Source organism: Osmerus mordax, chromosome 8, assembly GCF_038355195.1.
Source record: "Osmerus mordax isolate fOsmMor3 chromosome 8, fOsmMor3.pri, whole genome shotgun sequence".
Classification (NCBI taxonomy): Eukaryota; Metazoa; Chordata; class Actinopteri; order Osmeriformes; family Osmeridae; genus Osmerus; species Osmerus mordax.
Genome location: NC_090057.1, coordinates 8,851,160 through 8,878,557, shown reverse-complemented (window position 1 = coordinate 8,878,557; position 27,398 = coordinate 8,851,160). Strand labels below are relative to the sequence as shown.

At 47.0% G+C, this 27,398-nt stretch overlaps 1 protein-coding gene across 1 annotated transcript in view; it reads left to right on the top strand.

Moving 5' to 3' along the window:
• Positions 1 to 20,989, top strand: part of tbc1d32 (TBC1 domain family, member 32) — a 32,891-nt gene extending 11,902 nt beyond the window's left edge. The window contains 12 exon segments of the mRNA XM_067241746.1: positions 1,158 to 1,348; positions 1,883 to 1,973; positions 1,975 to 1,992; positions 2,149 to 2,242; positions 2,461 to 2,586; positions 4,806 to 4,889; positions 9,802 to 9,871; positions 10,578 to 10,693; positions 11,341 to 11,495; positions 14,406 to 14,546; positions 17,930 to 18,118; positions 20,266 to 20,989. Of these exon segments, the coding sequence (XP_067097847.1) occupies positions 1,158 to 1,348; positions 1,883 to 1,973; positions 1,975 to 1,992; positions 2,149 to 2,242; positions 2,461 to 2,586; positions 4,806 to 4,889; positions 9,802 to 9,871; positions 10,578 to 10,693; positions 11,341 to 11,495; positions 14,406 to 14,546; positions 17,930 to 18,118; positions 20,266 to 20,385 (1,395 nt within the window). The 3' untranslated portion in view covers positions 20,386 to 20,989.
• Positions 20,990 to 27,398: the final 6,409 nt, after the last annotated feature.

Below are 27,398 nucleotides of genomic sequence, written 5' to 3'. Positions count from 1 at the left end.
GCTCTCCCTCCCTCCCTTTCTCTCTCTCTCTCTCTCTCTCTCTCTCTCTCTCTCTCTCTCTCTCTCTCTCTCTCTCTCTCTCTCTCTCTCTCTCTCTCTCTCTCTCTCTCTCTCTCTCTCTCTCTCTTTCATTGTAGCTTTTTTTGCCCAGCTTCCCTGAGCCATATTACTGTAATGCTTATAATTAAGACTAACTCCACTGTGAGTTTGGGCTGTGACACAACGCATACACACACACACACATACCTACACACAAAGCAGGCTCCAGAGAAAGCACGACAGGGTCATCCATCCCATCATTAGCAGCCATTAGGAAGGGAGAGATCTCTGTCACTTAACAATAACACCTCAAACTGCTGCTCATCGTTCACTGCTCCTCTCGTTGTCCCCCCTTCACTGCCTCCCTGTCTTTATTTCTGTCTCTGTCTCTCTCTCTTTCTGCCTTCCTCTCCCTGTCTCTATTTCTGTCTCTCTCTCTTTCTGTCTCCTCTCCTTCCGTCTCTCTGCCTCTCTCTCTTTTTGTCTACCTCGTTCTGTCTCTCTCACTCTGTCTCCCTACCGCTCTCTTTGCCCCAACATCACAGTCAGTTTCACCAATGATGTCGGAAAGCCCTGTTGATCACATCACTAGAGTGTGTGTGTGTGTGTCTCTCTGAGTCGGTGAGTTGGTGTGAGTCTATGTGTGTGTGTCTCTGGTGATTTACTACTCTCTACAGCTGTGGGAATGTCCAGATCAATCCAAAGTGATGTGCTCAGGCTCCAGCCCGCCTGCCTGCTATGCAAACCTCCCTACTTAGGCCCTCCAACAAATCCTGCTGATGGAGCCGGCTATCAGGCTGGCGAGCCGAGCCCAGAGCTAATGATGAGAATGATTAGAGGAGCAGGAGAAGAGCCTGGTGTACACAGTTTGCCCTCAAGCGGTCACATCTGTCTGCTGGAGGCAGACAGGAAAGACACCATATGTGTCCAAGGACCTGTTTGGAAAAGTTGAACGTTTGTGCTTAGTTTGTACTATTAGACAGCATGATTTCAAAGGTTCTTTCTGTGTGGTGAAAGAGGTGTATTCCTGGAGAGGAACGCTTTGTCACCACGGTGGCAAACGGCTGCATTGACCTAACACCGATTTCCGTTGCAGTAAAACCGGCTAAACCATGTCACCTGTGTTTGTGGTGTGTGTTTCCGTGTGTGGATGGTGTATTGTGTGTGTGTGTGGGGTGTGTTCCAGGTTGTTGAGTGTGCTGTGCTGTAACCTGGACTCCCTGCTCCTGCTGGAGGTGCAGTACGGCCTCTCCACCCTGCTGCTCCTGAACCAGGCAGAGGACGTGACGGAGCACAGCGACGCCAGAGGGTAACCGGGGACAACAGCTTTCTGTTGACTCTTCCCTTCTTCCTCCTCTTCCTCCTCCTCCCCAGGATATGACAGGCCTCAGCTTAGCTGTTAGATTTAATCACGGCAGGATGAGGAATTGATCGTTTGCCTTGTCACGAAAAAATGAAATAAGCTGGAAGCTTGAGAGAGTGTTTTGGGGGGGGGGGGGGGGTGGGAGGGGGGGGGGGTGGAGAGAGAGAGAGAGGGAGATAGAGAGAGATTCAGAGAGAGTGTGTGTGAGCGGGAGAGACCATTTCCAGAAGTGGTTGTGAGTGCTTGGCCAGGTTAATGGCTATTGTTGCTTCTGGTTATGAATTGAAGTGCTGAGAATTGCCCATACAATGTGTCAGAGTACACAGCAATTTAGAAGAGTGGAGGTCAACTAATTTCTCCTCTGCTCTTTTATCCTTTCATCCTCTCTGCTTTTTCCATCCTCTTCTCTCCTATTTTTCATCCTTTTCTTTTTTTCTTTTCTTTTTTCACCTCCTCTCTTTTCCCTTCTCGTCCAATCAGAGAGTTCATCATAGACTGCCTGTCAGTGGAGAGGAACCACATCCTAGTGAGGATGAATGTGATTGGTGGACCCTCGGAGAGAAGACTTCCACCCCAGAGCTCTTCAGAAGGTCAGTGGTCACCAGATATTAGACCCTGGAGTCCGTAAACAGCTGTCACCATGAGATACTTACAGTACTAGATAGTCGTATAGTAGTGACACATTGCATCAGAGAGCATGCCTGTGATCATGCCTGTGACCATGCCTGTCCTCTGTCGTGCTCCAGGGATCAGAGCCGTACCCCTGGCCCATGTTCTCCTCCTACCCAGTACCCAGCTGCTACAGCCTGGATGCCCCCCAGACCCCCCTCGGCAGGCAGGGTAGGAGCCCCACTCTGGAGCACGCTGCACTCGGCCATGGATCTTCCATTATGTGTCACACGGTGACACATTTTCACATATCTGATATCACATTTCAGTGGTGTTTTGTGCATACTTTATGGATACAGTCTAGTATAGCTGAGAAAGGTGTGCATTCTGTGTGTGTGTGTGTGTGTGTGTGTGTGCGTGCGTGTGTGTGTGTGTGTGTGTGCATGTAGACTCTGAGCTTGGTGTGTTCCTGGCATCATCCCAGGCCGCCCAGCATGAGGACAGCTGGATGGAGGTGTGTAGGAGACAGTTCTGCAAGGCCCTGACCACCAGACCCCACTCCCTCACTGGAGAAGGTGGGTGGAATACTGCACTCTGGCTCCAGCCTCTATGCCACCAGCCTCAAGGCCCCGGCCCCCAGCCACTATCCTCCAGCCTCTATGTCCCAGCCACCAGCATCTAGGCCCCAGCCTCCAGGCTATTCCTACAGGCTCCTGCCTACAGGTGCCTGCCTCCAAGCCCCAGGCTCCAGGCCCCAGCCTCCAGGCCCCAGCCTCCAGGCCCCAGCCTCCAGGCCCCAGCCTCCAGGCCCCAATCTCCAGGCCCCAGCCTCCAGGCCCCAGCCTCCAGGCCCAGCCTCCAGGCTCAGCCTCCAGGCTCAGCCTCCAGGCCCCAGCCTCCAGGCCCAGCCTCCAGGCCCAGCCTCCAGGCTACAACACCATGTGTTAAAGTATTAACATCCAATAAGTCATTATCTCCCCATGAATAAGTGAAAAGTCAATCTACCAGAGGATGAAATGCCATTGATCCCCTATTGACTGGTGAACTGCCACACCTGTGTGTGAGAGTAGGATCTATCTCACTGTGCTGGCAGGGCCAGTGTATCGATGAGCACTTGACTGTAAATAACGTCCGTGCAATGTTGTCCTACACTGTGGAGCCTAGCTTTTAGGGACAACAGCAACAGTATATACAATCATCCCTCCGCATACTGAACATACAGTCATCTCTCTACCAGCAAACTGAACATACAGTCATCTCTCTCTACCAGCAAACTGAACATACAGTCATCTCTCTCTACCAGCAAACTGAACATACAGTCATCTCTCTCTACCATCAAACTGAACATACAGTCATCTCTCTCTACCAACAAACTGAATATACAGTCATCTCTCTACCAGCAAACTGAACAGTCATCCCTCTACCAGCAAACTGAACAGTCATCCCTCTACCAGCAAACTGAACAGTCATCTCTCTACCAGCAAACTGAACAGTCATCTCTCTACCAGCAAACTGAACAGTCATCTCTCTACCAGCAAACTGAACAGTCATCCCTCTACCAGCAAACTGAACAGTCATCCCTCTACCAGCAAACTGAACAGTCATCCCTCTACCAGCAAACTGAACAGTCATCCCTCTACCAGCAAACTGAACAGTCATCCCTCTACCAGCAAACTGAACAGTCATCTCTCTACCAGCAAACTGAACAGTCATCCCTCTACCAGCAAACTGAACAGTCATCCCTCTACCAGCAAACTGAACAGTCATCCCTCTACCAGCAAACTGAACAGTCATCCCTCTACCAGCAAACTGAACAGTCATCCCTCTACCAGCAAACTGAACAGTCATCCCTCTACCAGCAAACTGAACATCATCTCGTCATCTCCACCGGTGTACATAGTTTCATCTGTCTCAGCATGCATACATACATCCAGCTGCTGTGGTAAGCCTTTGAGAGAGCTGCTCTATAGCTCTGATTGCAGTCTCTTCATGCAAGTCATCAGGAGTCATTGTGTGTTCAATAGACCCCCTGGAGGGCTCTCACAGGACTGAGAGAGCCCCACTGTGTGTGTGTGTGTGTGTGTGTTTAGGTATTAGTTGTGAAAGATGGTGTGAGTTACACACGCACACACGATGCGTAAACCAAATGAGGGTCTTTGTTGAAGACTGATGAACATCAGTGTTCTTAGAGCTTCTTCCTGTATTGATGAGGAACCAGACAAGATGGCTGATGAGCTGTGCTCCAGGATTAGTCACAGGCTGCCTCCTGCATACAGCAGGTGGAGGAATGGCTGGCTGGTGTGTTGTTATAAAGAAGATGTGTCATTGAATCGAGATCGCTTTCCACATCTGCCATGTGCTGTTCATCCAGACGATGCATCGGTTAAACAAGTGACATGAGTGAAATGAGTGTATCTAAAAGGTTGATTGTAATACTAGAGTAATAATAGCCCCATGGTTGAACTCCCATCTGGCTCCTCTCTCAATCTAATCATGGGATGGGAACTCTGCTACCTGAGAGAGAGAGACAGGTGTATAGAGAGGAGGTAGAGAGAGGTAGAGAGGTAGAGAGAGGTAGAATGAGGAAGACAGAGGTAGAGAGCTTGGAAGATGTAGATAAAGAGGGAGAGAGAGAGTGTCTGGGGGAATCGATGCACCTTTAGAAAGAGGCACTCTCTTGTGTAATCTCCTCTGGATTTTGAGCTCTGATGCAAAATAAATTCCAAATCTTCCAGGATCTTTGTGTGTGTGTGTGTGTGCCTCTCTAACATGCAGCCTCTGCCTTTCTGTTCAGTGCTGGCCGACCTTCTGGAGAATGTGGTGATGCACCAGTCCTCCTGTCCAATGGAACGCTTCTTCCCTCCCACCCAGTACAAAGGTCAGTGTGTGTGTGTGTGTGTGTGTATGTACCTCCTGTTCCCTAGACACAACCCCCTTCCTCTAGTGTATATATTTGGATGTACCCTAGAATTGAGCACACCTTATTGTCAAGAGAAAGGTCACTACTCCATGCATGAGCTTGGTGTGGTGTTTCAGGCGAACCACTACCCAGGAACACATAATACTTGTGACATTCACAGCTTCACATTAATATAGACAGCAATGAAAAAACAGATTTGGTTGATCAAGTTCAGACCTTGGAAATCCCATCCATACTGCTAGGTCCTCCGACACTGGGGTGTGTGTGTGTACAGTGTGTGTGTGTGTGTGTGTGTGCGTGTGTGTGTGTGTGTGTGTGTGTGTGAGTGAGAGAGTGAGATAGAGAGAGAGAGAGAGAGAGAGAGAGAGAGAGAGAGAGAGAGAGAGAGAGAGAGAGAGAGAGAGAGAGATGGATAATTGTTTGTACTTCAGGCCTCCTATCTGCAGCTGAGAGAATTATTTAGACAATGGCGCCATCATTATCGAGATACCATATGGTTGATATGTAATAAAACATGGCTGCTGTTTCTACCTAAATCTGCAGAGAGGGTCTGGGCTCAGGCCTTGTGGGCTGCCCTTTATTCTCTTTCTGAGGAGATTGGATTTCGGAATAAAACTAGAGAGGATACAATTTCTGGGGAAATTGTAGGGTGTGCTTGCTTGCGTCGGTTGCACAGGGGTCTGTATATTTTATATAAAAATGCATCGGGCCTACTTATTATTTATAAAGATTACATAGATTTAAAAGCATCTTTTTTTTGCTGCTCATTTACAACTCAAAATACGAGTGAAGTGTAGAATGAAATATGACGTCTTCTCATTTCCCCTGCAAGAGGCAGCTGACAGGCTGAATCAAAACGAATACATTTGGCAGACCGGTGTACAAATGGACCTAATCTCTATGACTTAAACGTCCTTTTAAGTTGTCCCTTCTCGTGATATTTTCAGGCATTTAGCCTACTCATATTGCATTCATTCATTAATAAAGAACCCCCTTTGAAGATTATTCTACGACTTTACCGGCAGAAGATAGAATCGCGATTCAAACAGTACCATCTGCTAACTGAAAATATGCCCCCAAAAACGTAAATAAGCTTGACATTTATTTAGTGGAAAATAGCTCATTCATAAAAAGCTCACTGGTAGCGATCATTGTCAGTAACAACTCAAAATGCGATATAGCCCTGTGTGGAGAAGCTGCCCGGTAAATTCTACTACTACAGTACAGTACTACTAGTAGACTACTGCTGTGTTCGTCTTGATAGCGATTGCGTTGGTTGAATTCGATTAAACGTTCCGTTGTACGGTTTAGGCTGAAATTAATTATTTTCATGAACAGATTGACAAAGTTTAGGCTGTGGCAATGAAGTTCAGGTTAGTAGTCAGATAGTTTCCCTACTGAAAGACTTTTGAGTAAGGGGAGTGCCGAACATGTTCTGTTGCCGTTTGACTTAAACAGCTGAGGAGTTGTTGTTAGCTACTCACACTAGTGTCTCGGGTACAGTAGGCTACAGCGTTGCAGTGAGCTACACTGGTTTGAAACCACAGGTAATGGTAATTTCACCAACAAATCGTTTACTAATGTCAGAATAAATCCTACAACGAAAATGTATATGTGAGGAATGTTTATTTTAACGATTGAAAACAGATACATCATAGACCACTGTAGTATGTGTTGCCCGGGCAACACAGGCTAATGTCATGATGCTAATATGTCAGTGAAATAGTAGACTACTGTTTCCGAAAGTAGATGTACTTCCTTAATAATATCAGCTTATATTGTACATTACACATCACAATTGTGTGTCATATCACAAAGTAAAATGAGTAAATATTTATCACCCTGGCCTCTTTGTTTGTGGCGTTTCTGCAGCTGCCTTGCAGTAAAGCTATAGTTAGCCTAGCTATCCCCCAAGTTAACAGATGCCAAACGAATGTTCTGCCAAAGGTAGTCACGCGTGTTTTCGTGACATTATTGCAGACCGGTGTAAAAATTGACATAATCTCTATGATTTAAACGTCATTTTAAGTTTTTCTCTTCTCATGATATTTTCAGGCATTTAGCCTACTCATATTGCATTCATTCATGAATAAACAACCCCTTTGAAGATTATTCTACGACGTTACCCGGCAGTAGAAGATGGAATCGCAATTCAAACGGTACCATCTGCTAACTGAAAATATGCCCCCCAAAACGTAAATAAGCTTGACATTTATTTAGTGGAAAATTGCTCATTCATAAAAAGCTCACTGGTAGCGATCATTGTCAGTAACAACGCAAAATGCGATATAGCCCTGTGTTGAGAAGCTGCCCCGGTAAATTGTACTACTACGGTACAGTACTAGGCTACTGCTGTGTTCGTCTTGGTAGCGATTGCGTTGGTTGAATTGGATTTAACGTTCCGTTGTACGGTTTAGGCTGAAATTAATTATTTTCATGAACAGATTGACAACGTTTAGGCTGTGGCAATGAAGTTCAGGTTAGTAGTTAGATAGACTTTTGATTTAAGTAAGGGGAGTGCCGAACATTTTCTGTCGCCGTTTGACTTCCTAAACAGCTGTGTACTGTAGCTAGATGTTTTTGTAGTGTGTCTCGCGTAAGCTACAGCGTTGCAGTGAGCTACACTGGTTTGAAACCACAGGTAATGGTAATTTCACCAACAAATCGGTTTCTAATGTCAGAATAAATCCTACAACGAAAATGTATATGTGAGGAATGTTTATTTTAACGATTGAAAACAGATAACGCTACATCATAGACCACTGTAGTATGTGTTGCCCGGGAAACACAGGCTAATGTCATGATGCTAATACTTCAGTGAAATAGTAGACTACTGTTTCCGAAAGTAGATGTACTTCCTTAATAATATCAGCTTATATTGTACATTACACATCACAATTGTGTGTCATATCACAAAGTAAAATGAGTAAATAGTTATCACCCTGGCCTCTTTTCTTGTGGCGTTTCTGCAGCTGCCTTGCAGTAAAGCTATAGTTAGCCTAGCTATCCCCCAAGTTAACAGATGCTAAACGAATGTTCTGGCAAAGGTAGTCACGCGTGTTTTCGTGACGTTAGTGACGCAGTGACGTTAGTAACGTCAGTGACTGTGGCTAGCAAATTAGCCACCGTTAGCTTCACTTTTCGCCACAAAAACTTAATTTAAGCTTAAACCATGCAACGGAACGTAAATTCCAATAGAAGCAACTCAATCGCTACCAAGACGAAACTTTTGACACCTACGTTGTCTATGTAGGCCAAGTATTTACTGAGTTTTAGGGGGGCAAAAAGAAATAAAAATAATAATAATAATATATATGTGAGAGAACAAAGGTTGTGCTCTCGCCGAAGGCTTGAGCACACCCAACTACTGCACCTTGACAACACATCCCCTATCCCATACGCACACACACACACACTTCTTTCCCTCCCACGCACACCTTTCCACACACACACACCTTGCATCACACAAACACACATACACACATCTCTGGGACCGCTTTATCTATAATTAACTATGTTTAATTAGTTATTAACTCGTCTCTGCGGTTGTCCATGTCACCATCCGTTGCTGTATAAAAAGCTCAGCCATTTAAAGTGCTGCTACTATAATACAGACTATCTTACCTCATGTATTATTCATGCAGAGTATTTATTATTGTGGTGTCTGGCTCAGAGTTCAAACAGTAAATAACTGGCTTACGATAAATATAATGTTTACTTCAGGATCTAGAAGAGCTCATGTGATTAGGCAGCCATGGCTGTGACCCTCAGGGAGCTATTGTGACTGGCCAGCCCATGCAGGGACCTTAGGGAACTCTCTTGTTATTGGCCAGCCGTAGTTGGGACTCTCAGGGAGCTCTTGTGATTAGGCAGCCATGGCTGAGACCACCAGGGAGCTCTTTTAATTGACCAGCCATGGTTGGGACCATCAGGGAGCTCTTATGATTGGGTAGTCATGGTTGGGACCCTCGGGGAGCTGTTATGATTGGCCATCCCTGGTTGGGACCCTTTAGGGAGCTCTTATGACTTGCCAGTCCTGGTTGGGACTCAACAGGGAGCTCTTATGATTGGCCAGCCCTAGTTGGGACCCTACAGGCCGACAAAGAAAACGAAAACTTTTCAATTTTCCCTTTTTACCTCACTTTTATTTCTTCTCCCTTCTGTTTTCCCCCAAACACACACACACACACACACACACACTTCCTCTTCCCCTTGTTCACCCATCGGCTATCAAGTCATTTCTTTTACCAAATGGTGTTTCTGGGGAACAGCTGTCATGGCCTGTGAGGGTTAGCTAGTTCTCCTCCTACTGTTCCCGCTCCTCCTGCCTCCTGTCCGGTCAGTGTCTGTGTGATTGACAATAACTCCAGGCTCAGCCGTCTGCTTCAGTCGAGTGCTCCCGGTGTTAGCGGAGAGCCGGGCCGAGCAGAGGAGTCCAGCTATTTGCAGAGCGTGAACCCGGTGTCCTCCCAGCATCTCTCTCCTCTCTGGAGGAGCAGTCTGTTCTCCGGCAGAACCTTTCTCCCTGCCAGGCCCAGCCGGGGTGAAGGACTTCGCAACAAGCTGTTAGTCTGCACATGATTGGTGAACAATAACAGTAAGCTAGGCTGTTTGACATGGAATGTGTAAGTGTGACTTGAACCTGGTATTATGAACTGATCTTGTCTAAGTCATGATGAGATTACTCTGCCCTGCAGAGAAGGAGCACTGGGAGAAGAGACAGAATGTGTCTACAGCTCACTAATAACTACCTTCAGCACTCACTGGTACTGGAAATAATGAGCAGAGAGGAGAGGGAAGGAGCTCTAAATAGATCTGTGGCCATATGATATCATATACATGATAATGTTGTTCTCTGTCTGTGTGCCAGTGGAGGATCATAGGGTGAAGACTGTCAGCCTGTCACCTGTCCAACGGCTGGGCATAAACACTTGTCTCAGGTAAACTACACACCTGTACAGTAACACACTTCTCTCTCGCCCTTCATCTCTTCCCCCCCCCTCTCTCTTTCTCTCTGCCTCTCTCTCTGCCCTCTCTCTCTGCCTCTCCCTCTCTCTCTCTCTGCCTCTCTCTCTCTCTGCCTCTCTCTCTCTCTGCCTCTCTCTCTCTCTCTGCCTCTCTCTCTCTCTCTGCCTCTCTCTCTCTCTCTCTCTGCCTCTCTCTCTCTCTGCCTCTCTCTCTCTGCCTCTCTCTCTCTGCCTCTCTCTCTCTGCCTCTCTCTCTCTCTCTCTCTCTGCAGTAGAAGCCGTGGGATGGCCAATACTGATAAAGCTAATCACAACTTGTAGTCCTAATTTAGACACAGCTCAACAGTGCTTCACATCTAGAACAATGCCTCAACTTTCTATGAACTCATTGAAAGTGTTGTCTTTGGGGCAATATGCAAATGAAGGGAACCGAGCTCTATGCAGTAAAGAGGCTCGTTGGGGTAATTATACACAATCTCCTATTAACCCTAATTGTCTGTACGGAGCATTATCTTAATTAGTTGGATAAATGAACACATGTATGGAGAGTGGTCCTGAGTGGGTTTTAAACCTTTGAATTGTTCTTATGAAGCTGAATAGCATGCAGCTATCTAGTGTTGTTTAATCCCAGGCATGTGTGTGTGTGTGTATGTATGTGTGTGTGTGTGTGTGTCTCCAGGTACGGCCATTATCTCAAGCTGCTGGGAGACAGCAGTGAGGAGGGCCTGATTCTGCTGCTGAAACACTGCCACCTTTTCCTGTCAGAGCAGACGACATCGCTCACGTCCCCCCTCTGTATCCTTCCACCTCAAACTAGTACAGCCTTGGTCACATCATCCCAATGTATCCTTCCACCTCAAACTAGTACAGCCTTGGTCACATCATCCCAATGTATCTTTTTACCATATTTCTACCAATTTGAGCCATGGTCATATCACCCCTCTGTATCCTTCCACCTCAGTCTAGTACAGCCTCATTCACAGTATATGTATGTAGCTGCTGATCATAGATAGTGCTGTATCTCGGTCCGTGAACAAGTGGGTGATTTACGTTCAGATCAGCAGTCAGAAGCTGTTGACCAAGCGGAACTTGACTAATGATGTTTACGATGATGATGGGGTGTGTGCCATGGGCTCCCCTGCCCCCTCCCCCCCTCCTCCTGCCTCCAAGACCTCTGCTCTCCTCCCACTGAGCTCTCTGTCATCGACCCTGAATAGACCTGAGCCCCCTCACTCCACCCTGCTAGCATGTCAGTCAGACTGACATGACCCACTGGGTTCACGACCTCCCCCCACCCCCCCTCTCTTTTCTCTCTCCTGCTTTTCTCCCTCTCGATCTGTCCTCGCTCTCTCTATCCTCCCTCTCATCATTAGTCTCCTCAGACGGGTCCTAGTGTCCAGCCACGTCTGCTACAGATACGTCCTTGACCCCTCTCCTAGCAGCCGCTCTGCAGGGGGGGTACCCAGGTCATGACTGGCTGGCCTCCACCCTCTACCTCCTCATGAGGGGGGACCCCCAGCGCACCCTCAGCCTGCTCCTCCACCTCTCCACCCTGCTCACCTCTGCCTTCCTCTGGCCCCCCCGGCTCCACACATCGGTCAGTACACACACGCACATGCACACACATGCACACACACCTACATACACATTCCCAAACCCTTTTGTCCCACACAAGCCACACACACACGCCCCCGTCCATGCATGTGCGTACACATTGTCGGATCTGGTTTCTTAGTAGATCATCGAAAAGGACGCTCAGTCGTAGTTGGATCGAATACAAGTGGCTTTTATTCACTTCAATACAGGATGCACACACACACTGGGTATTTTGCGCATTAAAAGTGCAATTATTACACAAACCCAAGCTTGCTTTTTACTCCTAAAAAGTCTGCCCCTTTCTAAACATAACTGTGTTGCAAGAGTTGTTACATGTCAATTTCCCTCTGCTCCTTGTCAATATTTAATATGTGGGCCGGTCTGACATTTAACTCGCAGTGTTCTTATGTCCTAATTTGGTTATTGGAAAGAGCCCATGAGTTTCTGATTACTTACCAGTCTGCTTATCAGTTATAACAGGCCTCCAACGCCTGGGGCAAAGTTGGTGGTAAGAGCATGTGTCCCCTGTCTCTCCATTCGGCTGGATAATATGTTTTCCTAACGTCAATCATCCTCTCAAGGATCCTTCTCAGATCAACCTGGTTCACATGAGGACAAACATAAAATATTAAAAGCAGTCTTATAAGGCTGAATCCCAATTCTCTGTCTTGCCCTTGTCCCTCGAAACTGAGGGATAAGGGCTACATAGCCCTATAAAATGAGACACCACTTGGTTACGGTTACATATATCGATGTCTCCAAAGCAAGTAGTGTTATGCACTGATATAATAATGGAGTTTAGTTAAAACTGTAGACATGCATGGAGTCCATTCAAGGCTAATCAGAGAAATGCGGGACTGTTGTGCAAATCAGCAATGTAACGTTAGAGTACCAAACCAGCGATAAAAAAAAAAAAATCAATTTAGAACATGGTTGCAAATACATATGTACAGGACTGTGTAGAGCACAAAACAAGACTGTCGTAATTTTTTATCAATTACTTAAGCCGAAAATATTACATTTATGGGAATCTGGATGATCTGGGTGCCATTGTTGCAGGTTGCCCAGTATTCACATACCCCTTGGTTTCAAGTAAGCTCCTGAAAACACTTGGTTTTAAGGGGTATGTACCCCTACCCCTTATCCCTACCCCTCGATCAAAACGAGTATTGGGACAGCCCTGACTCACACGCAAAACTAAGGGGTAGGGGTAAGACAGAGAATTGGGATTCGGCCTAATACACAAGGGGCCGTCCTCCAGTTTTCCCGCTCCGACAACATGCAAATACTCGCATACACACACGTATTCTCTTCTCTTTTTCTCTATTTTACGCACACACACACACACACATGCTCACATAACTGTATACACTCAAGTAAAAAAAAAAAAAGAAGATCTCTCCCCCACTCTCTCTCTCTTTCACTCACTCGCTCACTTCCATCTAGATTCAGTTTAAGCAGTAATCAGTGTAAAGGGAGGCAGCGTTATTGAAGAGATAAACTGCTTTTTCATTTAGCAAGAGCCCCAGAATCCTGCTGCAATATGGATTTCTGTGAAACTCGGTCTGCCAGCCACGCCTGTGTGGCAGCAAGTGCGCTCCAAAGATGATGTGCATTTTAATGCTAAACACCCCCCCCCCCCCCCCCCCATTTCCACTTTAAAAATCTATGCTCAGCAACTGGAAACACACTGAAGTTTGAATTATGCGATCATCAGCGTGTATCCGTGTACGGGGACCATTTCAATGCCTCATTCCTGACTGGGATGGGAATGGCGACTATGATGAGATTTCGATGCAGTGCTCATTATCTTTGCCCCCTTCCTAACATTATTCTGCTGCGGCCATCCTTGCCTGAGCATGCCGCTGCTGAAGGGCCTTCCTGTCTGCTAACACAGTTTCAGCTGTGAGCGGGTGCCTCTGGAAGGGAAATATGTGCTGTGGTGTGTGGAACTGTAGAGGTGTGTGGAGGTGTGAAAGCCGATGTACAGCTGCGCAGCACGGTATAGAAGTGTGTAGGCCTTTCAAGAGCTGTGTAGAGCTGTGAAGGGCCGTCTGGTTATATGTAAAGATGTATAGAGATGTTTAAAGGTGAATAGAGGTGCGTAGACCTATGTATAGCTGTCTGTGTATAGCTGTGTAGAGGTGTGTATAGGTGTGTGGGTGGGTGTATGGCATCTAGAGGTGTGTATGGCTATTTTAAAGGTGTGTAGTTCTCCATGTAGAACTACTATATAGTTCAATGAAAGGTAAGACTGGATCTGAAGAATGGAGTTCTGCGGGGGGGCTAATGACTGCTCCTCCAGGGCGGGTTGTTTAGGCTGCACATTGAAGCATATTAGGGCGAAGGCCCGCCAAACCCAGACGGAGAGAAAAGCGACTCCAGTTCCTTTATGAACATTTAGGCTTTTCGAGTGTTCAGCGTGAGGTTTAGGTGTTGTGAAAGTGCTTGTAAATCACTGTTATCGGGCCACCCCGTAATCAGGGCCCGGGAGAAGTCCCAGCGTGAAGCACCTTCACCGCTGATTGGATCTAGACACAGCAGCACTATCGTCTTTGCACCTCATGTGGTCGATTCTCTCAATACCTTGGAGGACACAGGGACAAGTAATTATGTGGTAGCAGCAAATTTACCCAGCTCAGTCGGTTAGCACACACGCACACACACCACCCACACACACAGAATGCACACCCACACCTCCCTCGCCACCTTCCTCTCTCTCTCCCTCCCTCTCCTCCGCTCTCTCTCTCTGTCTGTCCCAGGGGGAGAGAGCTCCCTGTGTGGCAGAACCCCTCAAACAGAGTAGACATCTGTGTGGTCTGCTCGAGTTTAGTCTCGTTGTCTCAGTGAGTGGTCATTGCCTCACACAGCTCATTGTGTGTGTGTGTGTGTGTGTGTGTGTGTGTCTCAGGTGCACCTGTCCCCGGAGGTGGCAGAGTCAGGCATCCACCCAGTGTACTGGTGCACAGCCCACTACGTGGAGATGCTGCTGAAGACAGAGGTGCCTCTGGTCTCATCTGCATTCAGGATGTCTGGGTTCACTCCTTCACAGGTAGGCTAACCAATTAGCTATCCTCTGTCAGCTAGGATAACCAACTAGCTATCCTGTGTCAGCTAGGCTAACCAACTAGCTATCATGTGTCAGCTAGGCGAACCAACTAGCTATCTTGTGTCAGCTAGGATAACCAACTAGCTATCATGTGTCAGCTAGCCTCTTCAGAATCCTGTTAAATTTGCCTGAAAACGCCTAAACAGCATACCCAAAGTAAATTGGAAGCTGTTCTTGAACCATTTGGAGTACATGCATGTAAATGATCTCTTTTGAAAGCTGACACTCTGAAGTTATGTCCCCTGTTGTCAGGACCCCTGTCAGTCCTACTAGTGTTGAGTAATAGAAGCTTGAACACAAGGAAAGTGAAAATTTATATTTCCGTCTAGATTTTGTTTTGAAAACAGAGGCCTGAAGAGGCCTAGAGGTGGTAGGTATTAGCTGGAAGACTAAATTGGACCACAGGTTGAAGCCTTACCCAATTCAAATCAAAAGTCAAACATAATACCACAATATATTCATATTTGACACATGTTTTTATAAGAGTACATCCATTCATTTTCTAAAAGGGCCTTTTGGAGACTCCAAAATGACCCTTTGTAACCAAGGTCAAATACTCAGGATAAAAGGTATTATTTTTCATAATTGTTATCTCTAATGAAAGGTGGTACTTAGAACTATCATATATAATAGCTAAATCCCTAATTAGTATTACTGAAACACAAAAATTGAAGCATGAACACATTGGAGTGCTTTATCTGATTCCCAGGATTGGCGCACAAAGAAAACTGATTCTTTCAACCCTATTGCGCAATCGACTTTTATTTTGACGGCTCCACAGACACATACAAATGAGGTATTGGCATTTTCAGCTAGCTTTCAGCTACAAGGCTAACGAGCTCATTTCAGAGCCAGCTGAAGCCAGTTCGAGAAATTTGTTTAGAAAGAGTGTGGGGGGGGGGGGGGGCGGGGGGGGGGGCAGGACGCACAGACCTAATTGGCTTTAGAGGGCTGTCAACGGGGCATGGAAGGTCCTATTGGGTCAAACAAGGTGTCAATCAAAAGGGGAGGGTTCAACGGACATTTTGATCCCTCCATATCGTATTTTCTCCGTTTCTAACCGGAGGAATGTGCACTTTTATCTGAGCAAGTTGTTTCTTCCGTCGGCTAACTTGCATAATGAAACAAAGGATAATGGCTATTCATGAACGTAAAACATTGTATTTGGAGAATTACTTTACATGGTTAGATACTTTGAACCCTTGGGAATGTACGCAGATCAAGTTTTGATGTGTTGGTTGCATACCTGGACGACACCAAACCTTTGAGGGTAAGTAGAGACGTTTGGCTTTGTAAACATCACCAAAGTGGTGACTGGACAAAGACGTTGACTAAACTTGTTGTTGTGACTCGATCTTGAAATGGTTTACATATCTACAAGCACAAGAATCGTAGCTTTCCAATGATGTATAACATGTGTAGCGTCTAAAAAATATATTTGTTAGAATTTAGTGCGTCTTAACTGAGGAAGGTGGGGGCAGCATTTTTGTACCGCGGGCGGTACAGGAACATCAACAGGCTAGGCGAACCAACTAGCTATCTTGTGTCAGCTAGGATAACCAACTAGCTATCCTGTGTCAGCTAGGCTAACCAACTAGCTATCATGTGTCAGCTAGGCTAACTAACTAGCTATCCTGTGTCAGGTAGCCTTACCAGCCATCTTCTCCTCTCAGGTATGAAAAAATAGAAATGTAATGAAAACATCTCATTTAATATATTTAAATTAGAATTATGTATCCAGTTTTTCCACTTGGGCAGTATCTTTCCTCCCTTAAGGTGATATAACACAGTTATGCTATACCACCGTCTGTAGATGATTGCCATGGCACCAGCGTGCCAAACGGCATCCCCTTGACGGAGGCATCGAAACTCAAACAAAGACAAAAAACTTTCACCTTGAAATCTTTCCTGTTTGATCTCGTCCTGCGTGTGTGTCTGTGTCTGGGGCTCACCGCGGTGTCAAACTTTGTTATGTGTCAGCAGAGACACTTCAAATGTTGAATGTAAATGCACCATCTTCTGAAGTCAAAGTCATGGGGAAAGAGGGAAATCTTCTTTTAACATGCACCTCATCTCTCTCTCTCTTTCTCTTTCCCCAAGAACACCCCCTCTATACCCACGCTCGGCGTGTACGAGAATATAACTCTCTGTCACAAACAAAACCATGCCCCTTTAAGCAAGTTAGCAAAGGCTTGACGAAGCTGGAGTAGAGGAAGGGAAAATTGTATACAGCTCTGACATTCGTACAAGGTCACCCCGTTGGTTATTGTGAGTGCCTGAGTGAATTCCAACACCTTGTTGAAATTCCATCTGCCGGTGCTGTACCTATGACTATGCTTTGGTGGCGTAATTAGTATTATTGGCAAGGTTTTTGAGAGTGCGATGACTGAAATTGTGTGTGTGTGCTCATGCGTTGATATGCAGTGTGTGTACGTTGAGAGAGGGAGAGAGTGTGTGTGACTGTGTGTGTGTGCGTGTACAGTGTGTGCATGTATGCATTCTTGTGTACTTTTGAGTGCACGAGTGCAAGAAAGAGAGCGAGTGCATATGCACATGCGTCTTTCTTGTTTATTTCAACAGTCTCTCCTGGAGCCTCTCAGTCCAAAAGAACACCTGCAAAGGTTGTCTCACCAGGTCCAGCCCGTATCACGTGGGCCGGTGCCTTACCGCAGTGGCCTGGCTTGTTGCTGCATGTCTTCCCCTCTCGACCCTGCCCTTTCTGTCCCTCTTCACTGTCACTGTCCAATAAAGAAAGAAAAAGAATAACACAGCTACAGCAGGAAAAACAACCATCTCTGACTCCTGGGGAGGCCTGGAGGGGGACATTTAGTCCCCACGGCCAGCCTCTGTAGAGCGTCCTGGCAGAAGGCTCTTTCTGTCTCGCTCTCTCTCTCTCTCTGCTAGCTGGACCTGGTGTTAGGAGTGTGTATGGAGGGTTGGCGGTGGGGGCTTGGAGGGGTTGGTTGGTTCTTTATCTCCGCCAGTACTGATGAGGGGGTCTGAGAGGGGGCGGGAGCGCTATGTTACTGTGCCAGGCAGCACAGCAGCTGTGTGTTGCTTCGGTATGCAGAGGTGGGTGAACAATACAGCTAATTACACCCTGGCTGGTCTGTTAGTTTGCAAGCATGCGTGCATACACACACACACACACACGCCTGACACAGTCTTTTTTCAGGATCCGCTGCTCTGTCCCTGGCCTGGAAGTATCTGGTACCACTATGATGCTGCTAACATACTGAGGGAGTGGTTCTCTGAATTCACATGACATGCCACTCTGATGTGTGTGTGTGTGTGTCTGTGTGTGTGTGTGTCTGTGTGTTTTCCAGATATGTATGCAGTGGCTGGGCCAGTGTTTCTGGAACTACCTGGACTGGAGCGAGGTGTGTGTGTACGTGTGCACATGTGTGGTGATGGGAGCCGACTACCAGGTGTACATGTGCGTGGCCGTGCTCAAACATCTGCAGCATCTCATCCTCCAGCACACACACGCTCAGGACCTGCAGCTCTTCCTCAAGGTGAGGACGTCTGGGAACGCACACACAAATGCACAGACGCGCCACTGCGTGTAGATGTCGTCTTCGTTAAAAAGGAAAATGGGCGTTTCCCAGAGGCTCACGGGGCAAGAGCACACGGCACTAAGGCTAAAGCCTTAACGCAGGAATGCCGGTTCGATTTCCGAACCGGTCCATTCCATTCATGTCTTCCCCTCTCTCCCTCCCCCTGCTTTCCTGTCTCTCCAACTGTCTGGATAATTAAAGAAAATTTTTAAATTGAAATGACTTGCATGTCTGCAGAGATAGGAGGGAAAGTGAAGGTGAGAGAGTAAGAAAGAGAGGGGTGAAGAGTAATAAAGCAAATGAGGAGAGGAAGAGAGAGACAGTAGGAGATGAGAAAAGAACAGGAAGGTTTTTGTCTGTGGCCTGTGACTCAGATGTTTCATGAAACAAACAGAAATAAAGTCTCTCTTTGTTCCTTTAACATTCAAACACAAATTGCCTGTCATTGCGCTACAATACTTCTTGCTTCTCATCCAACATGACTGCATTTTTCTCTCTCTTCCCTCATTCCCCCTCTATCTCGCCTCTCTCCCACACACCTCTCTTCTCTCTCTCTCTCTCTTTCTCTCTCTCGCACCTCTTTCCTCCCATCTCCAGAGTCTACCTCTCTCTCTCGTATTCACATATTACCTATCTTCCTCTCAAACAACTCTGCAGAGACATGTTTTAAGGAGCCTGCCAGTCAACCCCCATTGTCTACAGTACACCATGTCTGTCTTTCTCCCAGAGAAGAATGAATCTAAGCTCTGTACCAACCTGGCCGAGTTGGTTTCAATGCTTCATGTTACATATCTTCTTCCTCTCTCTCTCTCTCTGGGTTTAATTTCTGCAGCTGTGTTTACGGCCGTCTCTCCTGAGACGCGGGGCTCACGTTAAGTGAAATCCTCTGGTCATTCTGTTAGCTGCTCAAACAAAAGGCCCGTGAGTCCCTCATCCCCTCCGGTTGTGGCGGAGCTCGAAGTCTTGTCATTAGACAGAATAGTCTTTACGCCGTCGTCATCCCGACAGCACAGCCGCGGCTGGACAGCATGATGAAGTGGAGGCACGAGGCATGCTGTAGGAACACAGATAACAGCTCTTTATTATTAGGGTCTGTCACTCTCATACTCTCTCACGCACACACACTCTTTCTTTTTTTCTTCATCTCTGGTACATTCTATGTCTCTCACGCACGTGTGTAAATCTCACTTCAAAAGCATTACTTGCTTTTCATTCCCTTGTTCAACTTGATGTAAATCAGCATAAAATGTCTGCAAGACACATCAATTGTTGTCTGCCTAGTGCTCTAGGAGTGACACAAAGCAGCAATCAGTGAAGGGTTCCATACGGTTCTGCTGCTATGTGCTGTGTGTGCCGCTAGTATTGGTTTGTTGGTGATGTCAGCGAACGGCTGTCCTCGGGGGATATTGTCCCTCCCTGGCCACCGTACATCCCTCCCACCCCGTCCCTGATCAGCACATTAAAGTTTATTTGCTCTACTCTTCATTTTCATTGCCAGCAAGGTCGAGCATTGCCGTTAAACTTGTATCAGACAGTAATTATAATGCCGTCAGTTATGCTGCTGACTGTACAAATGAACCAAATGAAATGTATTTCTGTCTTAGTTCGCTGTCTGGGCTCCAGCCAATAGAGAGGCTTTAAATGGCATCTCGGCATCTCACCCCTCACACAGTCATACACACACGCAAACGTTGCTACTACACATCGTTAAGCACACACTCACCTTGAAGAAAGAGTTGTTGCTGTTGTTTTTGATGTAATTAGCTTGACAGCATTAACATGCTTTAGCTGACTCGAACACAATGCCCTACACTACACGATACGCAATGCAGGTCTAAGGTAGCAACACCATGCATCTCAATACACCCACCTCTGAGCAAATTATTTAGAGAGCTGCATTGTCCTCAGCAGGTTCTTGTTTCAAGTCCCTAGACACGCTGTCCTGGAGTAGACAGCATTGCTGGTAGAGATTGGCAGAGATCCAAAGTACGGTTTCTTAGTCCCCAATCTAGTTCCTAGGAACTTGTGACTATTGGAGAATAAATTGCTGTTGTTAAGGATTGTGTTGCTTCTATGATGTCTTTGATGCTTATTCCTCCCATCAGGAGGAGCCAATCCAGGACTTCAGAGTCAGCAACTATTTGGAGTACATGGAGGGGCTGGAGAGAAACTACCGGAACCTGGTGCTTCCTGACATGAAGAACATCACTAGTAGGATCAGCTAGATGACTTGCAATAAACCACTGAACATCAGGCAAAAGAAAAAGCTAGCCGGCTAGCTATGAACTCCACAGACCCTCACTAGCATTCTAAACGATCTGGCTGGCTATGAAAGGACTGAAGCCATTGTGCACACAGCCCTGGCACAGGTGTTGGCCCTGGCACAGAGAGGTTTGAACCGGGGGTCCTTGTTAAACATGAAAGCCATGCCTGAAGCTTGAGCTTTGCTCTCTGTGGTCGGCCACATGGCCCGAGACCTCTGTGTCTGGTCCGCTAGCCAGGTTACTGATCCAGGCATCTCAGGACGCAGGGTCCACAGCCTGTAGCAGTCCTCAGCTACATCCACAGCCCGGCAGGATGAAAAGGATTGGCGTGTTCAGTTCTCTACCGTACGTCTCGTACTCTAGGAGCCCCGTGGCTTTTCTACCACTTCTTTATTCCATTTTCTCTTAACTGGCTAAAAAGGATGTAGACGAGTAGCTGTGGACGTGTGCTGGTGTTACTATCATGTATGAAACAACAAGTGTGTATTAGTCTGGATGATGACGTTCTGTAATACATGACGATGACTTGGCGATGTTAGAAGTCGTGGATGCTTGTTTAAATAAAGCTTGGAAAATAAAAAGTGTGTGTTGGTGGTAGATAAATATACATACACACACACACATGTATGTGTATAGTATACTATATATGCTATTTATATATACTGTACACTCAATAGCACACAGGGAGGATATTTTCTGTGAGTATTGAGATGCAGCTTAGATTATTGCAGAGCTCTAGCGGGTAAAGGTCCTCCATCGGTAACCAGATCCTTTCTCTCTTTCTCTCCCTCCTTCTCATCTTTCCACCCGTCTAGCTCGGGTGAATAATGAATGATTTTTTTTACAGCTGCTTGTATCTTCAGCACAACAACTGCTAAATATTGCATTCTGTTTACTTTGTGTGTCTGTGTGTGTGCCTGTGTGTGGTGGGTGTCATGGCACAAACTGTTTAACCCGGCAGCAGCTTTCAGGCTTGCTTGGGTTGTGTGACTCCAGACCTTGTTAGTATGACCTGCACATTAATTGCACTCAATCAGTTGACTCACAAATTTATATTCTAATGAGCTGTTTATTTCAATTAGGATAAAAAGCTCATAATGGTCAGGATCTTGTCTGGAGATTGCCGAAGGATTAAAGTTTAGACGTGACGACAAAAATCTTTACTGTAACAATCAATTTGATATTTAATCTCAATAATAGGCTGTTAACTGACAGGAAGTCATTAAGAATGTGCAAATTGGTTATAATGAAGCCGATTAAGCAGCAATTACAGAACCCCTCCCACACATATAAACACACCCCCCCCTCAGCTCTTTACAGCTGCTCAGGTTTATCTGAACTGTTGTACAAACTGCAGTTTTTTTTCCTTGTGCCGTAAATTCAATTTTAGATCTGCCAATTAACGTCTTAACGGAGAAAAAAATAACTGCAACACAATACCTTTGTCTGACATTAAACAACTAACCATCCACAGACGATGCAATGTTTCATTTAGTTAGTCAGATTGACTATTTGCCAGTGTTTTTAATGTCTCTCAGGTGTCCCATGAGGTCATGTGGAGATGGGGGGAGTGCAGCTCTCACTGGGGTCATGTTGAAGGCCACCATTACATAGAATACTAGCTACATCTTCACTGAAGATACCATTATAGTTTAGCATTTTCTCCCTTCACTTGCAACCCCTGTTTCTCTCCCCTGCTTTCTGTCCCTTCATCAGTTCCCTTCCTCTGTCCATTCCCAACGTGTTCTCCCTCCACCTCCCCCCTTGCTCTCTCTCTCCTCTCCTTTCTGTCATCCCTCCCCCCTTCCTCTCTCCATCCTCCCTCCATCCATCCCATCCCTCTTTCCATCCCTGCATCGCCTATTCTGGCTGTCAACACGTAGAATTATCTATTAATCCACTGGAGCATCAAACCGGCCTGGATGCTCCGGCTCTCTTGATTTGATCTGGTTCTTATTTAAGATGCAGAGCTGCAGTTTGGCTGGCTCTGGCCCTCAACTCTGGCCTGACAGCATGCCTCCGTGGAGAGGGAGAACCGAAAAGGATGAACACACTTCTCTGCTTTATTGGATGGAGAAGACACGGGGGTGGAATGAGAAGAGAGATCGAACACGGGAATGAGTAGAAGAGATGAGTTCAAGAGGGGAGAAGGAGAGATGGAAATTAGAAAAGGACTCCAGGAGGAGTGACAGGAGGAAAGAAGTACGGGATGATTAAAAAAAAGGAAAGAATGAGGAGGAGAGTAGTAGAGATCAAATGAGACAAACCTGGACCAAAGGAGAGATTGATTAGACAACAAATTCTTCCAAACGTACCTCAGTAGATGCACAGAAGCCAGATTAAGATCACCTTAAACCGAATTGAACCTGGCTTGTGACGGTATGAACTGCCCTCTGAGGGGAGAGGACTGACTGGATGGAGCCCGATACGGAAAGCACATCATGTTAATGTCCAAATGTTAAAGGTTTTAAAGGCTGAAAATCCACTTGTGTGCTCTGAGAAGATGGTACACACCCACCCATGCAGACATACCTTCCCCTCAGTCGTCCAGTCCTCCCCCTTACCCCCCACCCCACCCCCCACCGCGGCTCATTCCAGCGGCAGGTCTCAGGTCACTGTGCAGGACCGAGATGGAAAGGTGCAGAGACCAGACCCTCAGTTTGCCTGGCCAGCGCTCTCCGACTATCATTCAGTGTGCAGTGCTGCGTGTCATACAAGCCCTGTAGTCTCACTCTGGTGAGAGACCGGGAGTAGGGGGGGCGGTGAAGGGAGGATGGGGGTGACGAGGGCGGAAGGGGCTGAGTTAAATTGACCTGTAGATTGTTCTGAGACTCCTGGCCGGAGGGCAGAGGAGGTGAGGATCAATATCACATTAATCACCCTGGTACTGGCACTGTAGAGTTTACCTCTCTCATTCTTTCTTTCACCCCTTCCTTCTCTATCACTTTATCTCTGGTGTTCTCTTCCCCTGTGGCTCTCTCACTCTCTCTTTCGCTCTCTTTCTGCCACATTGTGTCTCTATGCTGGGCACCAGGGTCACTTTTTCTCTTTCTCCCTAAAAATACACAAAAGATAACACAAGCTCATACTTTTAGGACTTTCTGTCTTGATTACACCCCTCCCTTCTCCCCTCTCTTAGTAACAAGCCAATTGGCAGGGCAGATTGAAAGTCCATCTCATTAATGAAGCCCTCACAACACGCAGGTAGCACTGTCGGCAAGTGCTCTCAGGAGACAGAGAGAGAGGGAGTGAGAGGGAGTGAAGGAGAGGAAGAGAGGAAGGGGAGAGTAACAATGTGTAAGCCATAGCGGGGAGGATATAAATTTACACTCCATTTGCAGCTACATTAATGAGGTGACAACACCGTGACAATCTACACTCTCGCCCTGGCAACACAACAATATAAAACAGGCAAGTGTTGACAACTGGGAGATAAAAACACAACGATAACAACATAGGTAGAGGATGAAGAATGAAATAGAATACACATATACCCAACCTCCTACCGCACTCATACACTCTACTCACACACACACACACACCAAATGCCAAATACATCTATAACATGCCCACCTACACACATGTAGCACACAGTCCCTATGCACAGCCTGTCTGCCTCCATGGAGGCCAGATGAGTCAGCCCACCTCCTCTGTCTGTCTGTCTGTCTGTCTGTGTCAATTTTCTGACATCCGACAGCAATTCTGTGTGTGCAGACACACACACACACACACTCTCCCCATCCCCCTCTGACACGGCTGAGTCCTGCTACAGTACACATGGTTCCCCTCCTGATGATGCGTCCCGTTGGGGGTGACACTTGTGATTAGGATTCCTATGATGACAGGTTCACCGTGTGCTCCGTCACTCTGTCACCATGACGGGTCAGAACCCCCCACGGGACCTGCCGGCACGTCTCAGGCAAGCTCAGGGACACACTGGAGCAGAGTTTTATTCAAGAACATGAAATGGGCCTCCAGATATATCTATCTGTATCTTTGGATGCTACTGTAGAGGGAGAGAGAACGACAAACAAGTAGAGGGAGAATGAGAGAGGGAGAGAGAGAAAGGCCTTTTGAGAGAGTGACAGAGAGGCCTTTTGCGTTTGTGTGAGATCTTAGATATGTGTCGTCAACAGAATGAATAGCCTCGGCCCTGTGATATTCTTCTGAGGTCAAGAGTTCGGACTGATACCATGACAAAGCCCCTGTCACTCATTTCCACCCATTCTCTCTCTCTCTCTCTCTCTCTCTCTCTCTCTCTCTCTCTCTCTCTCACACACACACTTTTCCATGTTTTTAAAACGAAAAGGATAGATAGATTTAGAAGGGTGCTTTTAATGTGAAAAATGTCTCAGTAAAGAGCATCAGATATCTCCCTCTTCCTCTTTCCCCCTCCAACTCCCCTCTCTCATTTTCTCTCTCTCTCTCTTCTTTTCATTCTCATCCTCTCTCCAACCGTGTGTGCGGCACTGGGAGGAGAGAGTAGAAAACCGGAGAGGAGAGGAGGTTCTGAATGTCAGCACCCTGGAGGTTGCCGTACAGAGCGGACTGCCTCCCTGCCTCCCTGCCTCCCTGCCTCCCTGCCTCCCTGCCTCCAGAGGTTAACTCAGTACCACGCCAGCGGCACCGGAGAGGGATCAGAAACGACACTCTCTCCAGCTGCAGCTCCTCCAAAGGTCGGGGCACTAGAATGTCACTCATTGTGTGTCTAGAACAATAACAAGCCAAGCAGGGACCGGAGCAGGGACACAAAACATGACATGGTTTAACCCTTCCCTGGCTCTCTGTGCTGAGATGTGGCAAAGCGATTGTGAGCTTCAGTGTTTTTTTATGGTGCTGTTTTCCTTCTATTTATAGGACCCAGAACTCTAATTTGATGGAGTCTTACTGATATAAATGGCTAATATAAAAACATGAATCATTAAAAAGACAAATACACTAAATTAAATCTTTCTTAATAAAAAAAACATAAATCATAAAAACGAATAAAATAATATTGTCATTCTTCATGTGTGGAAGCAGGGTGGTGTAGTTTCAGTCTCCTCCCATGCCAACACGCAACTCCCACCTCCCAAAACAGGTTTGAATCCCTCACTCTTCTGTCTGTCTCGTGGCCCTCCTCCTCCCCTCCGTCCCTCTCTCATTTCTCATCTCTAATAAAACGTCGAGAAACACAAGCAGGGTTTGTGCTGCCGCCAACTCTCCGAGCTCTCAGGCGGGAGCCGAGGCTGCTGTTTGTCTTTCATGTTGTGACAGATGCCTGAACGACAGCCATGAGGAAACAGAGAGAGCATCACTTGGCCGGCGACCGGTGATTCATCACCCACTAAAGGTGGTAAAAATAAATATGGGCCGTGTGGTCCAGGTTGGAAGGAGCCGGGGAAGGCCGTGGAGAAGGGGAAGATAGATGAGAGAGCTGAAGTGGTGGGCGGCTGCTCTTCTGCGCAGAGTTGACTGTGTGGTACTCCAGCTATCTGAAAATGGAGAACACTTTTCACAGTTGTCCATATAGCAACACAGCTATGATGGACATGGCACATAACATGTATTTGTATTTAAGTCTCACTACCACAAGTGAGCCACAAGGGGCACCCCGGCACTTCACATGTCTAGAGAGGCATCTCCCATCTCTCTCTCTGATGGTGAGAACTGGATCACCTAATGCGGGCCTCTTTGATAATGATCTCTCAAAAGGATAATGAGAAGGTCAAACCGCTGTCATTTACAGATGACTGGCTGACAACAAGATGAAGTCTGTTGTTCCTAATTGAGACATTGATCTCTCAGAGGGAGTCAGGACGAAGGTTTGATAGCTGCTGTGTGTGACGAGGAGGACGAAGATGAGAACTATGTCGAGAGACTCCGGGAGCTGGTAGATCTGGATGTTAACATCATCCTCATTGTGTTGCTTTACTCCAGATCTTATTAAGACTGACGGTGTGTGTGTGTGTGTGTACCTGTCAGGGCCAGAATGGAGACGGAGAGGGTGTGTGTGGAAGGGTGTTTGTGAGAAAGAGGGGGAGTGAGAGAGGAGAAGGGTGAGGGTGAGAGTGCGAGGAAGAGGAGGATTACAAGAGAGAGAGAGAGAGAGAGAGAGAGCTATTGAGTGATTCAGAGGGATCATTATTCTATGGAGATGCTGACATGCATTGTAATTGCCATCTCTGCATTCCTCTTGATTTCCATTCAGACTAGCCCTCCTCTTAATTAAGTAGGGCCAGAAAAGTTCACAGGCATCCTGGCACTATTGGTCCTCTGCCACTGGCCACATTAACAAGGAGAGGAAGAGAGAAGAAGAGGATAAGAGGAGGTAGGAGAGGGGGAGGCAGGAGGAGAGGAGAGGAGATGAAGGAGGGATAGGGGAGAGGGGGAGGCAGGAGGAGAGGAGATGAAGGGGGGAGAGGAGGAGGCAGGAGGAGAGGAGAGGATATGAAGGAGGGATAGGGGAGAGGGGGAGGCAGGAGGAGAGGAGAGGATATGAAGGAGGGATAGGGGAGAGGGGGAGGCAGGAGGAGAGGAGATGAAGGGGGGAGAGGAGGAGGCAGGAGGAGAGGAGAGGATATGAAGGAGGGATAGGGGAGAGGAGGAGGCAGGAGGAGAGGAGATGAAGGAGGGAGAGGGGAGAGGAGGAGGCAGGAGGAGAGGAGATGAAGGAGGGATAGGGGAGAGGAGGAGGCAGGAGGAGAGGAGATGAAGGAGAGATAGGGGAGAGGAGGAGGCAGGAGGAGAGGAGATGAAGGGGGGAGAGGAGGAGGCAGGAGGAGAGGAGATGAAGGGGGGAGAGGAGGAGGCAGGAGGAGAGGAGAGGAGATGAAGGAGGGATAGGGGAGAGGAGGAGGCAGGAGGAGAGGAAGGAGGACTCAGCGGTCTATGACTCTAACACATGTACACACCTCTAGAGACCCGGGTCTGATTTCCTGTCACTGGAGCATTGGTTCAGATCTCCCTTGCTTTTTGAGTAATCAGTAATTCTC